This window comes from Platalea leucorodia, assembly GCF_965183815.1.
Source record: "Platalea leucorodia genome assembly, chromosome: 5".
NCBI lineage: Eukaryota > Metazoa > Chordata > Aves > Pelecaniformes > Threskiornithidae > Platalea > Platalea leucorodia.
Genome location: NC_138827.1, coordinates 102,028,739 through 102,045,924, shown reverse-complemented (window position 1 = coordinate 102,045,924; position 17,186 = coordinate 102,028,739). Strand labels below are relative to the sequence as shown.

The following is a 17,186-nucleotide window of genomic DNA, read 5'->3' as shown; positions in this document are numbered from 1 at the left end:
TCACTTTCGCATCTCTTAGCAGCCGTTGTATAACCTGGTTTATCTGTTATGATCTGACCAGCTGCAATCTCTGCCAGTAGCCAATATCCCATGTCTTGCCAAGCCTGTCTTGTTCCAGGGGATTTGGAGTAGAAGGGACCCTCCCGAGCACGCAGGCAGCGCCGGGCTCTTCTGCTGTGGCAGTGCACGGGAAGCCGGTGGTGCCCGTGCGCTCGCTGCCCTGAGCAGCTCCGCGTGCCCGGAGCAGGGTGCGCTGGTCACCGTGCACCCGTGCGCGGTGCAGAGCACCAGCAGCGTTGGGCGGAGGTGCAAACAGGCGGGAGCCCCCGTCGAGAGAGCGCTCCCCAGGGAAGAGGGGTGAGGAGCGTAGGTCTGCGTGGTTTGGGAGGGAGGCAAGGGTGGCAGCGGCTGCCATGGGGAGGTGCAGGCGGCGGGCAGCGAGGAGCCAGCAAAGGGCGGTGGGTCTCTGTGCGTCTCCTGCTTCCCAGCACGGCTCTGCGGTGCCCTGCCAAAGTTGCAGTGCTCTTCTCCGCAGTGCCTGCCAACCTTGCTAGAAACAGTGTTTTCTGCACAGCATCAGCTCCGCAAGAGTCCCTGGAGTGCCGGGGTCTCACCGCACCCCCGGAGGGCACGGCGCTTAAGTTGCCTGGCCGGAATTTTACCAGATTTGAGAAAATACTTGTCCCCTTACGGTTATATAACTACATGGCTCGGATTGATTTGACCTCTTCGAGGCAAGAGAAGTCAAGGCGGAGGATTGTCCTGCAGGGACGAGCGGGGTTGTTCTGCGCCTGGCCGCGGCGGCAGGTTGCAGGTCGCGCTCTGGGGACCTCCTCAGAGGGCTGTGCCCGGGACCCGGTCCCTCTGCGCCCCGGGGGCTGCAGGAGGTGCCCGTGGGCTGCGTTCCCGCTGCTCGTTGGCGGGAAGATCATTGGCTGTTCACGTTTCTTCAGGAGCAGCGACTTCAGGCAGTAAGATTAACTTGATAGCTTATATGAAGTGATTTAATAAATATGGGCATAGATGTGAAGAAAAAGAGAAATTTTATTTCCCTCTCAGGCAACACAGAAATAGGCTGTTTGTTCAGCCCAAGCAATCTGATTATGTTTTTCAAATACAATTGGAAGAATTTTAAATATAATTTAAATACCTTGTGTGACTCATTCATCTTTTGACCGAGCAGACGGTGCGGTTGTTTACCATTCAGGTACTGCTGTGGCAGGATTTCCTGGTCTTTTCAGAAACCTCAGGCTAAACAAACCCAATAGCTTCCCTCCGAGATGAACCCCAAATAAAAACAACCTGTTCCCAATACTTCTCTAATTAATGAATGTTTCTAAGCCGGCAGAATCTGTACTGGCGTCTGTAATTTCCCTTAAAAGGATTAAGTAGATGGTGGTACGGCAAGTCTCGGGGAGAGCTGGAGGGCAATCAGGAGAGCAGCTCAGGGGGTTTTTACGTGTGGGAACGATGTTCTGCCCGCGCTGCCCAACCAAACGCCTGCAGTTCGGCCCGCGAGCCCCTCTGCCGTCGGTTCATCCCCCAGCCCCTGGGCCTGGAGGGGGGCTTTGGTCTGGCACCTGCATGGAGCCAAAGCCGATCCGTCAGCCCAGGCTGGGGCTTTTCAGGTGCTGGTCTGGGCTCCTGAGCTCATTGCTAGACATCAAGTTTTTTGCCTGTGATTTGCTGTCTCAAGATAGAGCTTTACTTTTCTTTGTCAATAACACCAGCTGAGAGGAGAAAAAAAAGTAGAGGTTACTTCTATTTGGACAAAGTGTGGAGTTAAAGGCAGATGCATGGATGTCTGAAAGCAACTGTGGGCACAATAGCCAGAAAACCTGGTGAAGGCTGTCGTAGTGCCCCAAGCAGCTCAGCACTCAGAAAGGGACCCTGAACTCAGTCACCCGCTGCGGTTAGGCCAGTTGGCTCCAGGCGCCAGACTGACAGCCGGGGAGGAGCGGTGCCCATCGCCTGCTCACCTGCCGAAACGTGGACGTTTCCAGCCAGTCTGGGTCTGGCGCGCTGCTGCACGTGGCTGCGGGCGGCCGGCGGTGCCTTGCTCCTCGGGAGCGGGAGCACTGCTCTCTCCACCCGACCAAGGAGTATTTGGACCCACGACTTGCATGCATTTGTGTCAGAAGACTAAATATTCCTAGCCCGCCATGTCTGACCAGAGGGTTGAAGCTTAGCCCACTGGTGCTGCGGACTCTTTCACTTGGGTGAAAATCAGTGCACGCCCAAAGCCAGGCCAGAGCTCTTTGCCTTGGAGAGTGTGGGCTGGCTGATCTGCAGAGACCGATAAAAATGCATCAGCCTGACCGGGGCCACCTTTGCTTTTCCCCCTACAGCTCCTGAATTAAAGTCTCCTTTTGCCTGTGTTGCAGCTGGTTTATACAGACGCAGTGGCAGAGGTGGGGCTGGACAGGGTGCCTTGGCCGCAGCCTACATCCTCCGCCTTGTTTTATAGAGGGGAAAAGAAAGGTATTTAAAACGCCGTATGAACTGTGCTCCCTAAGGCTGCATCGCTGGTGGAAATTAGTGCAGCTTTATGGTCCAAAGCAGTGATTCCTTTTGGTGTGGAAAGTTAATTTGACAAACCTTGGGAGAGACGTGCTTGCTTTTAGTGTGGAAAGGCTGAATGAGCCTGGACACCCAACAAGCTTGAGAAAGGCCTTAAGAAGGACCAAATAAACGATGCTCTTCCAGTGGCGGCGAGAGCATGCTTTGGCTGCTGCAAGACGACAACGTGACATGTTCACGGTCACGATCAAAAACAGGATGTGGTGACAGGCGGGCTCCGCGGGGCCGCTGCAGCGAGCACCGAGACCTAGGGTGCCCCAGCCTTCCGAGGGGAGGAAGGAGCTCACAGGCAAACCAAATAGCTCAGAGAGCAAAACGCTCTTTTAAAATGACGTTTCTCCCCGCAGAGGGCAATCTGGAAGGACCCCTGCTCTGCCTCCCGGGAGTCAGGGCGGGAGGAGGGTGGGCGTACGGGCGATGCTGCGTGGTGACGCCGTGGTTCAGGGGGCTGGGGCTCCGAGCGGCGTGTGTGGAAGGTGCTCTGGACCTTCAGCAGAGGAAGTGTGCCCACCGATCTCGGGGTTGTTGAGGGGTTTGCTTGATTTCCTAACAGCCGAGGGATTACCTTGTCTCTTCTTATCCCCCGTGGATAAAGGGGGCAGTGCGAGTTTACTGCAAAAAAGAATTGCGGCTGCTCTGAAGAATGCAATTCCTTTTTAAACTTAAAACTTAATTAATTTGGTGAATGCTACTGAGCCTAACCTTGTAGGGGTTCTTAACTGCTTAACCCGGTGCCCAGATCTAGGCAAGCCCTCCCTGAACTCAAGACCCTGCATCAAATACAGGCAAGACACAGCCACGGCACCCAGCCCCTGGGTTAGCAGCAAACAGGCAGAACACCCGCTTGAGGCGAGGGGAACATTTGGGTCCTACATCTTTTGGCTTGATTTAGCACAGCGCAGAGTGAGCTGAGGCATCTCCAGAGCGAGAGCTGGCAAACCCTGTTTGCTTCAGCAGCACAGCCTGAGGGTGCTGGCTCCGCACCGGCGCAGGAGCGGTGCCGGGGGATGCTCGGCCGCTCCCACGGCGCAGCCATGGCCCCTCTGCTCAACGCGCTGGTTCCTGCGGCTCCAGCGCTGACCATGGGGCATCGCAGCCGTGTTTTCCAAGGGCCTAGAAGTGCCTCTGCTGCTGCCCTGAGACCTGTGCACCTCGGTCACGCTGGCTTGCAGCTCTCTAGCCAGCCTTGCCCTTTTTTTATGACCTTTGCAATATCTCGGGGGTTTTTGTGCTGGGCTCTCTTCGCCTGTAATTTCTACTGCAGAAGGTTTTTTCCACAAAACCATGAAAGAAGTTGTGGCTTCTGCTGGGATCATTTCAAATCCAGTGGAAAATGATTCTGGCTTCAAGGCTGTACTATCCTGCAAAAACTCTCCCCTGGCAGATTAAAGGTCTAGCCCTGGAAGCTGCTGAAATATGTGAGGAGGTCCGGTGTTTCTGTGTCTGACCCCTGTTTCTGCATGTCCTGGGTTTTGCTGTGTTTCAGTTGCGGCCGGAGCCGGTGGCTATCCCTTCAGTGACCACTTTTCTGCATGCTTTTCAGGGATGGCTGCATTTCTGCCTTCCCGTGTGCAGTTCTGCTCTGCTGATTTCTGCTTTCGTACCCGACATTTCCTTTCTCATGCTGCTGTTTTAGAAGTTGTTGTGTGTAACAGCTGGCTGCACCCAGCTTTCGTAGCATTGAACAGAAGATCACAAAATGTCGTTATTGCGGGTGACTGAGTTCGTCCCGCCTGCCGCTGCAGGGCGAAAGGGAGGCACACCTTATGTGCATAAAGCCAAGAGTTTGTGGCTGTGCTCCTAGCACAGACCAGCTGCTCGTCCCTGCTGGCTGCATGAAACTGTGGTTGTGCCACAGACAGACAAGCAAGAGGAAAGCAACCTCACCGCGGGCACCCGGTCGGTCACAGAAATCACCGTCACAGCGAGACCAAGCCAGCAAAGCCCAGACAGAGCCCATCCGCCCAGCCCCAGCGCTGAGGCCTTGCGAACTTGGTGCAGAGCTGATGGCCTGTGACAGCGACCGGCACTGCCGCACTGCTGCCGTTGGCACTGCCGCATTTCTGCCATTGGCACTGCTGCACTGCTGCCGTTGGCACTGCCGCACCGCTGCCGTTGGCACCGCTGCCGTTGGCACTGCCAGGCTGCACGGCTGAGAGATGCCCTGGTGGCGGGCGGGTGGGGACAGGAGCCTCTCCAGTGCAGGTGGCAGTGTCCGGGAGAGCGGAGAGCAGGGCTGTTCTGGCGACGCTCTGCTCCGGGAAAGCGCCGCAGCCTGAATTGCTTCCGTAAAGTTTTGCTCTTTCAGTACAGGCTTTTTCTTTTTTTTAAAAGCTTAAAGAGGCAGAAATCACACCACCTCAGGTTTGTGCAAATGAAATGTTTTCCTAGCCTTGAGAGGTGGTTTTGCCCAGCTCTGTTTATAAATAGCTGCCTGCAGTGGGAGGAACCCGCAGCTACTTTTTCCTTTTTCCAGGTCCAGCTGTGAACTCTGCCTGCTTAGAAATACCGCTGGGGATGCTGCAGCATCCGAGCAGCTTCCAGGCTCTCAGTCACTGTGATGATTTGGGGGTGACGGCAGCCCCTCAGCTCCTGGGGACGGTCCGGGGAGAGCAACCTGTGCGGGCAAATGCCTTCAAACAGGCAGGAGCCGCTCTCCCCTCACCAGTGATCCCTTCGGGCTCCTTGTGCAGTGTTTGCCAGGAAGAAAGCAGCAGCTGCCTATTTTTAACACTGTCAAAACTTGAATTACTCTGCATGTGCCCGTGGTTTGTAACTAGCGTGCCCTTGCTGCATCGCTCTGGCATGTGTTCCTGTTTTCCAGAGGAAACACGCTGCTCCTCCTGCAGCTCCCCTCGGAAGCCAAGCGCGGCCAGCAGGAGCACTGGGGCAGCAGCGGGAGCACCGGGGCAGCAGCGGGAGCACCGGGGCGGCAGCAGCAGCAGCAGCAGCAGCAGCAGCAGCATCCCGGCCCTGAGGACACGTGAGGGCTGGCTGGTGCCTGACATAGCTCTGCCAGGGGGAACGCCAATGTCCCCACCTTTCCTTTCATTCCTCTGCTGGGTGAAAAGATAAAATTCTGACGTTTTCTATAGAAGAGGAATCCCAAGGTATGATTTTTCATAAACATAAGGTATTTATCTTGTGCCGACAGAATGGAAATGCTTGATTGTAGTTTGTTGACATGATCCACAGGAGTTTTTCTCTGGGCATTCGAGTGCAACGTAATCCCTCCTGGCTGCGTGCGGCAGTGGGAACGTTTGCCTCCAGTGCCACCGTGCCTGTCATCCAGCCCCGGCTTTCGGGTGGCATTGCATCTCCCACGGTGACCCCGGGTTACGTGGCTTCTGCTCTGGAGCCCTCCGGTGCCCATGCACGGTGCACGTGCTCCCCTGGGCAGCCAGGCGCGTGCACGGGCAGCTCTTGGAAACCTGTGGCTGGAGCAGAAATTGGGGAGCAGAGAGTTAAGGACAGAGGAGCCTACAGAGCTCTGCAAACAGCCTGCCAACGCCCTGCCATGGCGGCCTCTTCCTATTTCTGGAATGAACTGGAATTGCTGTGGCTCTAATGATCCACCTCACCGACTTTCAAATCCCTGTTGTGCCCCAATGCCTCTGAAATCCCAGGTGCTATTTCTGAAATTTTTTTAGCAAAGGGTAGCTTGAATGGAAACTTCCTGCATTAAAGGTCACACGGAAAATGATTTATAATAGATTCATGCAAATCGTGCTTCAACCACGAGGCGCTCATTTGGGAAAATGTGAATTGTTGAGAATTGGTTGTGTAACCAATAGATGGCACCAGGAAATACCTGAAATTGTTTCAATATCTTTTTGCAATCAAGAAGTCAGGCAGGCAGGTTCCTGGGGAGATGGGGACAGGACCTGTCCCCGTCCCCATCCCAGTGGGAGCCGATGTGGCTCCCCGCTCAGCAAGGCTCCCCACTTGTCAGGCCTGGTGCCGTGTTTTCAGCTTTGGGTTATTTCAAATTTGAAGCCTGGCTGGGAGTTTGTCCCGAGGTGGCCGTGGCCCCTCGCCCCCGTGCGATGGCCGCATCCCCGCTCTGCCCTCGCGCCCGCCGCCGGGTCAGTGATGAGCCGGACTGGCCCGTGCGGGGCGGCGGGGGACGTCCCCACGGCTCCCCTGCCCGGGGCTGGGGGGCTGCGCAAAGCGAGGCGTGACGGCATGGACGGGCAGTGCGGGCCTCTGGCTGCCTCTCGGCTGATGCGCCCCGCGTCGGCGCCGCCTCCGTCACCCGCGGCTCATTGGTCTCACGGGTACCTTAATGGCACAGCCCCGAGCTGGCGCTGCAGCAGGGGTGCTCAGGTGAGTCCCAGCCATGAAACCTTTTCCAGGACAGGACCTGCCAAATGAGACATCGCCTGCAGGGCCCTTCAGATCATCTCAGAGATACGGAAAAATAGCTTGATAAGAATAGAAAGTAACCTCCTCCTCTCCAGCCACCAGCCCGTGCCGGCTACCCAGCCTCTCCTCCTGAGGGCACCTACCGCTGCGTGGTGTTGACTCACTTTCAAACCTCATCATCCATTTTTCTCAGACAAATTTTTCCAGCATAGGATTGATTTTATAAATCAATTACACCAAACTCACTCATTGTCATAGCAATGATGAAAAGTTGTTGATTTAAAGATGCAAACTCACAGATGAACAAAACCAGTGGAAAGGCTTTAGGTCCATTTCTAATCAAGGTCTGAGCTCGACAAGAGGATTTCCAAATCCTAAAGACCAAAGATGTCAAAAATGTTGTATTGTACGAACACAAAAAGTCATTCAGAGCAGGAGATTACCGTCTTACGTAAACCTGGCTTTGGGCACCGGGGCTGAGACGAGTTCAGCTGTGGTCAGTAAATGCCCCGGTGCTGCTCGGGCGATCCTCCTGCTTCCCTCGGTGAAACGTTCCCCTCTCGCTCCTGCTAGCTCTAGGTCCGACTGATAATCACCAATGCAAGTGCTAATCTCATCCTTCGCCCCTTTTATATTCCTTTAAGGAGAGTTTCTACTGCCGTGGCCAGAAGCTGCTTCTGCACACGGGGGTCGTGCCGTGGGCGTGGGAGGGGAAGCGCGGCGCTGCCCTGCCCGGGTGCTGGGGGGCTCCGGCCGGGGCGTCGGCGGGCACCAAGCCTCCCGGCGCCTGCTGGCCTCGGCCTCGGGGACCTGCCGCCTCGCTTCACATCTCGGTACAAAACATCACTTCGGCTTGTGCTTTTGTTTTTCATCTAGTTCTGTCCCTGAGGGCTGAGCCCTTGGGATGCATTTCACTCAGCAGGCAATTGCAGATGCTCGGCGTCTGGCAGGCCGTGGCCCTGCCTGTACAACACGCGTGGCCGGGCTAAGGCTGTGCGGCAGAGGAGTGCGGCGTTGCGCCGTGTGCGGGGCATGTGCCCTTCCGACCCGCCGGTTTGTTCCCTGACAAGTACAGAAAGCGTCCATTGTGCGGCCAGCGGCACGGCGAGGTTTAGCGGCACACAAACCCGATGGGGAATGTTAAGCGGGTTAGGTGGCGGCAGCGCTAGGGAAGGTGGTCACCCTCCGGGGATTAGGGGTCAGAACAATCCTCGTCCCTGTGACCAGGCGGGGACACAAAGAGCCATTGTGCCGGGAGTACAAAACCTCTGTTTATTACCACGGGGCTGACATGCTGAAAGACCCGCTCTCCATGCCAGCACAAAAGCTTCCTTGCTTCAGATTGTTTGTTTATGTAAATTAAAATGGTGCATTTAATTATGCAACGGGACGAGCCTCAGCAACAAGCGAGGTGCTGATTGGATCGCCCCGTGGCCAGAGCCCCTGGCAAGCCCTCGGCACATCTGATGGTGCGACCGCCGACCCTGCTCCGCTGCACGCCCGCAGGAGAGGAGGCGCGCGTTGACCGTCTGAGCAGGGGAACAAAACCCCCGGGGAAGGGGTGAGGCGCAGCGCTCCCCACCCCGGGGTGCAGGAGCGGGGCCCCCGGAGGTGCACGGCCCTGGTCGGCACGCACGGCACGGCCCTAAGCATGACAGAAGAAGTCCCGGTGCCATCCGGCATGCGCGAGTGCAACGGGAGCGTACCCGCCGAGAAGGGCCCGCTCCAGGTCATGGGTGTCATCGATGAAATAGCAAACTCTGTCGGGACGGTTCCTTACACGAATGCAGAAATGAGCCCTGATGCTCCACCTGCAAAAGAAAATCAGGAGGAAAATATAAATTCTTTGGCAGAAGACATAGTACGTGGGGATTTTGATGGAGAGAAGCAATGCGAAGGTAAAGTACAAGGCTGCCTTTCTTTAAGTGTTTGGAAATAAAAGCTCTATTTTATGTTTAGCCTTATGAATAATGGGATGTACTATGTGTGTTAGTCAAAAATCCTATCCTATGGTGGTTTTAACGATGACTCAGAGTAATTCATTGTTTAGGGACAAATTTGAGCTAGCAGTTACACAGGATACAATGAAAAGTATGTGACTAAATAAATGAGCAATTTATTGATCTACTCTGAAAATCTGCTGCCAATCTGCAACCATTAAAACCTAATTATCGTCACTAACTGCTCCATCAGTCCATTTCTTGTGCTTTGTGTTTCCTAAAGAAAAGCGGGAGGAAAGCGATGGGATGCTACAGCAGGGCCCGGCTGATATCCAGGACACGGGGACCGATGGCCAGGAATCGGAGGAAGGTAATGGAAAATGCTGTGTGACGTGAGGGTTTCCCGAAGCGTAGCAATGAGTAGCCTTCAAAGACGATGACGTACAGGTGGTTGTTATTTTTTTCTAATTCGGTCGGACCCTTATATTCTGGAGAGCAGTGACTCATTTCTCATCAGTAGAGCTGCTGCATCTTAGAAAACACGGCTCGCACCTCTCTTCCTGAGGTTTGCACCTATCTCCATTACCATGGGCTATCGCAGCACTGCGAGGTCTTCGACCAGGAGATCTCCAACAGCCCCGTGAGGCTGGGAGATGCTCTATCTTCTGCTCCGTGCAGGGAGCTCAGAGGATAACCTCGGGAGGCTGTCAGTCAAAAATGTGCAGCCTCCGAACCCAAACTCTTTTCCTGCCTCATTCCCCAAGTGTCTGAATGCCCCCGGCGCCCAAGTATCCAGCAGAAAATTGTCTGCTCTCCTAAACATCTGCTCCTGGGTCTCTTGACTCGCTCCTAGGTGAGAACGGTAAAAATCAGCGGGCGCCCAGGCTGGACCTCGCGCCTGCCCGCGGCGGAGAGAAGGGCTGCGGGGTGCTCGCTGCCCGCTCCCGGCGGCACGTCAAAATGCACTGAATAGATATACACATAGCTGAACATATTTAATGATACTGTGCAAAATGCAGCCCCTCCTCCAAAAAGGAGTGTTATTGAGTATTATTAAAGCAGGAAAGCTGCATCTCTCCATGGGTGGGCTTTCGGCATTGCTGCCCTTTCACATTTCCTACCCGCATTTCCTTGCCGGCTCGTCGGTTTTGGCAACTGCGGGCCGAGGGACGGCTGGGCCGTGGGCTGCTGAGGCCACCCCCCGCGGTGACCCTGGCAGTGGCTGGGGCGCAGGGCTGGCGGCTCTGCCCTGGCTCCCCGGCACCCGGCTGTGCTGGGTCCCTCGTGTCATTTACACATCCCCCTGGCCGCAATAAATGGGTATTTTCTGTATGTCAGCTGCCCCATAAATATGAAACCCCTCCTCAGAGAAGAGCAGATATTAACAACCCAGAGTAGCTGTCACGGTGCTGGCAAAGCTAGCATCATTGAATGTAGCTCTAAAAGATGCATGGGCCATGCCTTGTAAACAGAAACTTTACTTTGATTGCGAAAAGGAAAAAAATAGATGAACATTTGTCATGGGCAAAATAATATTTCATAGCAGCTGCAAAGGTCTTTGAGGAGGTGAATCACGGTGGAGGCTTTCCCACTCAGAGCCGACATCCATATTCCAGCTGTGTTGCTTTATGAGCGCACAAGAATACCTATTAAACGATCTTGCACAGCCTCCCCGCACTCCCTCCCACCCTGCCCAGCCACAAGCACTTTATCTCTAAATTGCAGGCAGCTTTTTAGTACCTAACCAATTTAGTCTAATTAATACTCAGGACCCCACAGGCAAAATGTTGAATAGACCATTTGTTGCGTCACTAAAGGATCATTTAATGCAGAGAGGTGCCAAACAGGACAAACAGGAGATAGCCATCTCTGCCTGGGCAGCCACCGCTGAAGGAGGGACGTGTCCCAGGAGGGCTGTGCCGGGCACAGCTGGGCGCTGCGTGCAGAACGGCTCCCTTCCCCTTCCCCTCCCCTTCCCCTTTCCCTTTTCCCCTTTCCCCTTCCCCTTCTCCTTTCCCTTTTCCCCTTTCCCCTTCCCCTTCTCCTTTCCCTTTTCCCCTTTCCCCTTCTCCTTTCCCTTTTCCCCTTTCCTCTTTCCTCTTTCCCCTTTCCCCTTTCCCCTTCCTCTTCCCTTCCGCAGAGCGGGCCCTGAGCGGCAGGGAGAGGGGAGCCCAGGTCCCGTGGCAGGGTCTGCCCCGCAGGGAGGAGGCAGCAACTCCAGAACGGGGAGTTTGGCTGATTGAGTCCAGCGCCTGCCCAAGGCGACGGCCAGAGAGCTTTGGGAATGCCGTGGGAAAGGCACCGCAGCAGGGCCCTGCAGTAGGACGTTTGCCAGCCGTGGGTCCCAGAGGGCAGGAGCAGAGCTGGGGCACGCAGGGAGGCAGTGCCCTGGTGCTGGGGCGCAGCGGGGATGCTGTGCTGCTCCTCCCTCCTCCAGGCTCCGCCACTGGCATCTGCATCGCCTCTCCTTTTAAAGGAGGGTAGTGGGGAGGGCTCCGTGGGAAAGGGGGTACAAAAGAGATGGGCATTAAAAATGCAAGGGCAGGTGGCCTTAAGCAGTGAGTTGGAGAATGTACGGAGCCTTTCGAAAGCACCTGCTAGCATCCGTGGTGATGGGGGTCAGCCGCAGCCGTGGGGCACCCCCCGCCGGGAGCCTCTGGAGGGCGGGTGCTTTGGTGGCAGGAGCTGGCAAGTCACCAAGAGCGATGCTACATCAAAAGCATGTACGATGGGGGCACGGAGGTGGTGCTGAGCCCCTCCTCACCCACGCTCCCTCTGTGCTGCCGCAGGGCCGGGCAGCGAGGGGACGCCTGCGGGCAGCGGGGAGCGAGCGCTGGGGACGGCGGCCAGCCCCGGCGGGGAGGCGGTGGAGACCCTCGCAGCCAGCACCGATGGGAGAGGGGATGCCGCCGAGGAGGTGGAGGAGGAGGAGGAGGAGGAGGAGGACACTGAAGAGGATGAAGTTCAGGTGATTGAAATCAAGAAGAACGGCGAGGCATCCTGTCTAAAGCAGCAGGACAGCGGTAAGGAGGCATCTCCCCCGACCAGCCCCGGCTGCAACTCCCAGGTGGAGAAACCGGGGGAGCAGCCCAGCCTGGGGAAAAAAAATGATATCTCCAGACACAGCTATTCCAGATACAACACAATCTCCTACCGGAGGATTAGAAAAGGAAACACCAAACAGCGAATCGATGAGTTTGAATCCATGATGCACTTATAAACTGAGGTGGAGAATTGCTTAATGAGCCAAGCGTTCACTCTGGTTTTGTTTTTCTTTTTTTGTTTCCCCCAAGAAATGTCCCTTCACACAACGTGGGGTCACTGCTTTTTTCCTTTTTGTATATGATTTCATAATTCACTGTGAAAACTTAACATCTTGGCTTTGACAGCGAGCAGTGACGGCCATAGCGCAGGAAAATAAATAATCAGTTTGCTAAATGTAATACCATTTGATTTAAAGTTTATCCTCTTATTTTCTATCCAACTTTTGTAACCATATTCAAACAATAGGATGTCTTGAACTGGCTGGGGCTTCTCTGGCTGCCGACACACACGTGGTCCATGCCGTCAGCCGTGCTGGGCATGAGTTGGCAGCGCAGCAGCTGCAGTAACACTGGCCAGGGCAGCGTGAATAATAAAAGAGACGACTGACTGCAACCGCAGCGCGCTCCGTTTTGCTGTCCATCCGTGCTGGCGTCTCACGGTGCACTGACAGCCGCCTCCTGCTAGCGACCGTCCATTTCCACCTTGTGCTGGTAGGATGGAGGGATATTTGCATTCGTGGGTAGATGCTGATGTGCAGGAATTGAATATGATGGGAAGGCATCAAGGCCCTGTTCCCGCACTGCCATCCCTAACGCCTCCCATGGGTAGCTGGAATCCTTATGCAGCACTGTCGTCGGCACCAGACAGGATTGGTACCATCCGCTGGCCCTGCCCGTTGGGGTGGGAGGTGTCGGCATGGACGTCTTTAGACACATCGCCTGCCTGCTGCAGTCTGCACCGCGGCACCGCCGGGCCGACGCGGCGCTGCTTCCAGCCTGCCTGTTCTGGGCGCTGGCGTGACACCACGGGTGCGGGCAGCCCAAACCGCTGCCGGCGACAAGGCGGCTCCTCTCCCGCACCACCCTCCTCCCCCAGCCCCACCGCTGGAGACCCCCACCCGCCAGGGGCAGCCGTCCCGCGTGGCCGCGGGCAGCGCTGCCGGTGGTGGCCGGCCACGGTGCCCGGCCCCGCCAGCCTGGGGCAGAGGCACCCTCGGGAAGGTGGCACCGGTGGCTGGTGCCGTCCGCAGCGGCACGGCCGCGGCCTGGGGCAGCCTGGAGGGCAGCGGGCCATGCAGTGCGTGCCGTGCACCGCGGGCGCCTGCTTCGGTGCCCACCCGGCAAAACCGCCTGCTGCCAGAAACCTGTATTTTCCAAATGCCACCAGTTTAGACTCTCTTGCACGTCTTCTCGATTTTCATGCCAAGTTTAGATGCAAAATTTTAAAGATTTTTTTTGTCAAAGCCAGGCAAGTTTTATGCATAATTTGTTTTTGTGTCATCTGAACACAGCCCTTCTCCATTTTTAAAAACCTTTGCGTAACTACAGTATTGTTGATGCAGTCTTTTTTTAACTATTTTACAGACAGATTTGTCTTGAGTTGGGACTAAGCTTTGCAAATGTCATCCCAGAAAGCATCTGGGAAAGCTGAGGGCAGCTGACAAAGGGAGAAGAGGTAAGAACAAAGTTAGACTCCGACTTTGGCTGCAGTGGCCTCCTTCAGCTCTAAGTGCTTTTTTAAGGGTTAGTTTTACATATGCAGCAGCACTGAATATCGTTTTGACTTTTCTTGTGCTACATAAAGGCAATTATTTATTGGCAACGTGAAAATAATAAATAGCAATTCTGTATTGTACAAACCAGACACAGCCCTCATTGTGCTATTCACACTTGTTTATTTGCTCTTTGGTTTGTGGAAGTTCAGAGGTTTGCTTGTATGAATTCATACAGTGGGCTTGTTTGCCTGCTGACAGCTGCCCCCCGCCGCTCCTCTCGCAGCGGTTCCCGTAAGAGCAGCACGTTTCTCCCAAAGATGTGACCATTGCCCGGGCTTTCGGCGACTTGCTGAGGCTGTGGGCGGCAAAGCGCTGCTCCAGGCTGAGCAGCCTCGGCTTCGAGTATCCGCCCGCCCGCCGAGGTGGGGCTGGTGACCACCGCCTCCCCGCCACGCCGTCCGGCCCGCTTTGCCCTTCAGAACGTCAGTAACAAATTTTTGCTTTACTGCAGTCAAAAAATGCAGTAGGGAAGAAAACACCAAAACCCCAAAGTGAAATAAAAGTCAGAGCTAAAGTGAGCGACTTTGTGCATTGCTGAGAAGCTGGCGTTTTTAAGGCACTCTATTGCGGCAAGGCCAGGGGCTGACGGGCAGCATCTGCCCCTGCCCGTCGGGGTCAACAGGACAGGCAGGTGCTGGTGCCCGGCCCTGGGAGAGCCACTGCGGCCGGACAGGCGGGATGCGAACACCCGGCTCGTGCTGATGGCGCAGGTGGCTCTCAGCAGGAAAGGGCGCCCGCGCCGCAGCCAAGGGCAGGGGCTGCTGTAGCAGGCAGCCTTTGACGCGGGCAGAGGGGTCAGCACTGGGCTGAGCGAGGGGAGGTCCCAGAGCAGCGCAGGCACCCGATGAGACGGACAGCCAGCGTTCAAATACTCCCCCGTGCTCTCCTGGGGTGAGGAGAGTGGAAGCAGGAGAGGCAGCAGCGTTCTGCGGCCCGGCCGTTCGCCATCACGATTGCCATCTCCTCCGGGGAACCGTCTGGCCGAGCCCTCAGCGCGAGGATCAACCCTTTTGCTGGCCAGCCGGGCACCCTCCTGCTCTCTCACGTGGCTGCACGGGCTGGCTGGGCCCCGTGCTCGCTTTAGCAAAAGGCAGATTTTTTTTTTTTTCTCCTCTTTTTATCATACATGTCTCTAAGAGTTTTTAACGGTTGGCTTATACCCTAGGTGACAGTTAAAAATACGGTTTCCAGGCTTTTTGGGCAAGTGCAGGGATGAGACGCTTGGTGTACTGACTGTGGGCTTGGGTTCCAGCTAAGCGCGGAGTCTCACCGAGACTTTCAAGAAACTTGGACGAGTTTTTCCCTTCCTTGGAAAGCAGTGTTTGATCAGCTGAGACCCGCAACTCCCTCTCTTGCTTTCCTTGGTAGCTGGAAAAATAAAAGTCCTGGGATGCTCTAGGGGCCTGAGGGCCTTTCCTACACACACCCCCTTGCCTAACCCTCAGGGTGGGTGGGTGCAATATGGAAATCAAGGGGTGTACAGGCAATAAACAGGCAGAAACTGCAGCTTGCACTCTCCCATGGCATGCTCCTCCTCTGCGCTGCAGGCAGCTCGCAGGCAGCGCTGCTGGCAGTGCCCGGGCTGGGGAGCCATGGCCAGGCACGGCAGGAGGGCAGGGCAGGGTCTGCCTCTGGCCAAAACCGCGGCCGGGGGTCGGCCGGGGCGCACGGAGGAGCCGGGCAGGGAGCTGTCTGCTCAGCGCGCGAGGGGGAAGGACACCCGAAGACCTGAAAATTTGCCCCTTGGAGTGGAGGCATTTTCAGGCAGAAAAGCGGATGGGGATGCTGATTAAGACGCGCAGCTCTAGGACGTGGTAACTACAGACCCGGCCTTCGCCTGAAAATGGTTTCTCTCCGCAGTGCCAGATGAGGGCTGCTGGCAGGTAAGTAGGGGGGACCCTTCTGGAGGGTCGTGACACCTTTCCACCCTCCCTGGGCAGTGCCACGTGGCGCGGGCTCACCTCTGGGAGCTGTTTCTAGCAGCACTGTATGCTGAACTTGAACGTGAATTAAACCACTTTGGGGGAAACTTGCCAGTTGCCACAACATCTGCAGCAGCTGCGGGGCACAGCAGCCAGCTCCGGCTATTGCCATCGCCTGCGCTAATAGCGCGCTAAATGAGAATCCAAAGCACAGCCATAAATCAGGGGAAATTGGTGGTTTAAAGGTTCTTCCCAGGGTGATGTTTTGCGGTTCAGCCTGGCAGTAACTCGGGCAGGAGAGCCCCTAGAAAGGGTCCAAGTCGGTCAGAAACAGAGTTAACACAGGGCTCAGAGGAAGAAGCTTCATCTATTGTCATTTAGTCCCTTTTTTAAAACTTTTTTTTTTTAAAAAAAAAACAAACGAAATGGGGCCTCCAACTGTGGCCACTTCGATTCAGGGTACTTATTGAAGGAAGCGCAGCACGACGTGCCCGGTCCCTGCCCGCCACAGCACAGGAGGCAGTAGTCCTTCTCGTTTGGAAAAGCTGCGCCTGTTTCCCATTGCCGACACGGGGAACGACGGCGGCTCCCGTCGCCAGCCGGCGCGTCGGTGCTTCCCACCCGCGGTGCCTTAACGCGCACGGAGCCTGCGCGGCCCCACACCTCCTAGTGCCCCGCGGTGCCATGCAGCCCCGGGCGCCGTCGGCGGGGACGGCAAAGGGAGCGGGCAGCTCGCCGGGCAGGGGCCAGGCGCCTATTGCCACGTCTGCCGAGCGTGCCGGAAAAACGCTCTCGTTTCTGGCAGGCTAGGCTGACTGGTACGATCTGAACACCTCTCAATATTGTGTAACAGCAGGGCCGCAGCTCGCTGCCAGCAGCCCCGAAGGCACGCTCCAGTCTTTGAGCAAAAGATACCAACGTGGAAGTGAGCATTCACAGAAAGGGGAAGCAGAGCGCAAGTGACAAGCCTGGCAAGGGGCTGTGACCGTGACATCCGACCACTCGGTGCCTACTCGGTGACAAGTGATTGAATGTCAGCAAACAGAATTTGATGAAATTCATGCTCCTGATAAAAGATGACTGCACAAACAACGTCTGTGTCATTTCTCTGATAGTGACTGCAGGCTAACTGCACTAAAGGAGGGAGAGAAAATCGTCAAGACAGCTGGAATAGGAGCCGACTGGGAAAATCTGTTAGGCCAGTCACTATTTTGGCAGGCTCAGCCTGTCAGACCCTGTCAGCGTTGATCCGCCACGTGAGAGGTAAGATTATGCCAGGGCCTTCTGAAAAATCAAAGGAGAGCTACGAGGCACTTTGTGATGGTGGAGGCTCAGCTGTGGTCAACAGCGGCGCGAGAACCGGCTGCGATGCTCAGCCCCGCGTACCCCCAGCGCCCTGTGCTGGAGAAGCCCCTGGCCGCGGCGCAGGGCAGTGGGGCAGGCGGAGAAGCGCTGCCTTCCCCAGCGACACCGCAGCTGTACGGGGAGCAGCCTCCCGCCGCGGGAACCTCCCAGCAGGAGCGGGGGAAGCAATCCTGCCTGGGATGCACGGGGGTTACG

General features: G+C 56.0%; 1 protein-coding gene across 1 annotated transcript; it reads left to right on the top strand.

The window, feature by feature from the left end:
• Positions 1 to 8,596: 8,596 nt before the first annotated feature.
• On the top strand, positions 8,597 to 12,105 carry ERMN (ermin; the record flags this gene model as incomplete). The annotated part of the gene is made up of 3 exons (XM_082311403.1): positions 8,597 to 8,843; positions 9,169 to 9,255; positions 11,675 to 12,105. 3 exons carry the CDS (start codon positions 8,597 to 8,599, stop codon positions 12,103 to 12,105), a joined length of 765 nt encoding a protein of 254 aa, XP_082167529.1.
• Positions 12,106 to 17,186: the final 5,081 nt, after the last annotated feature.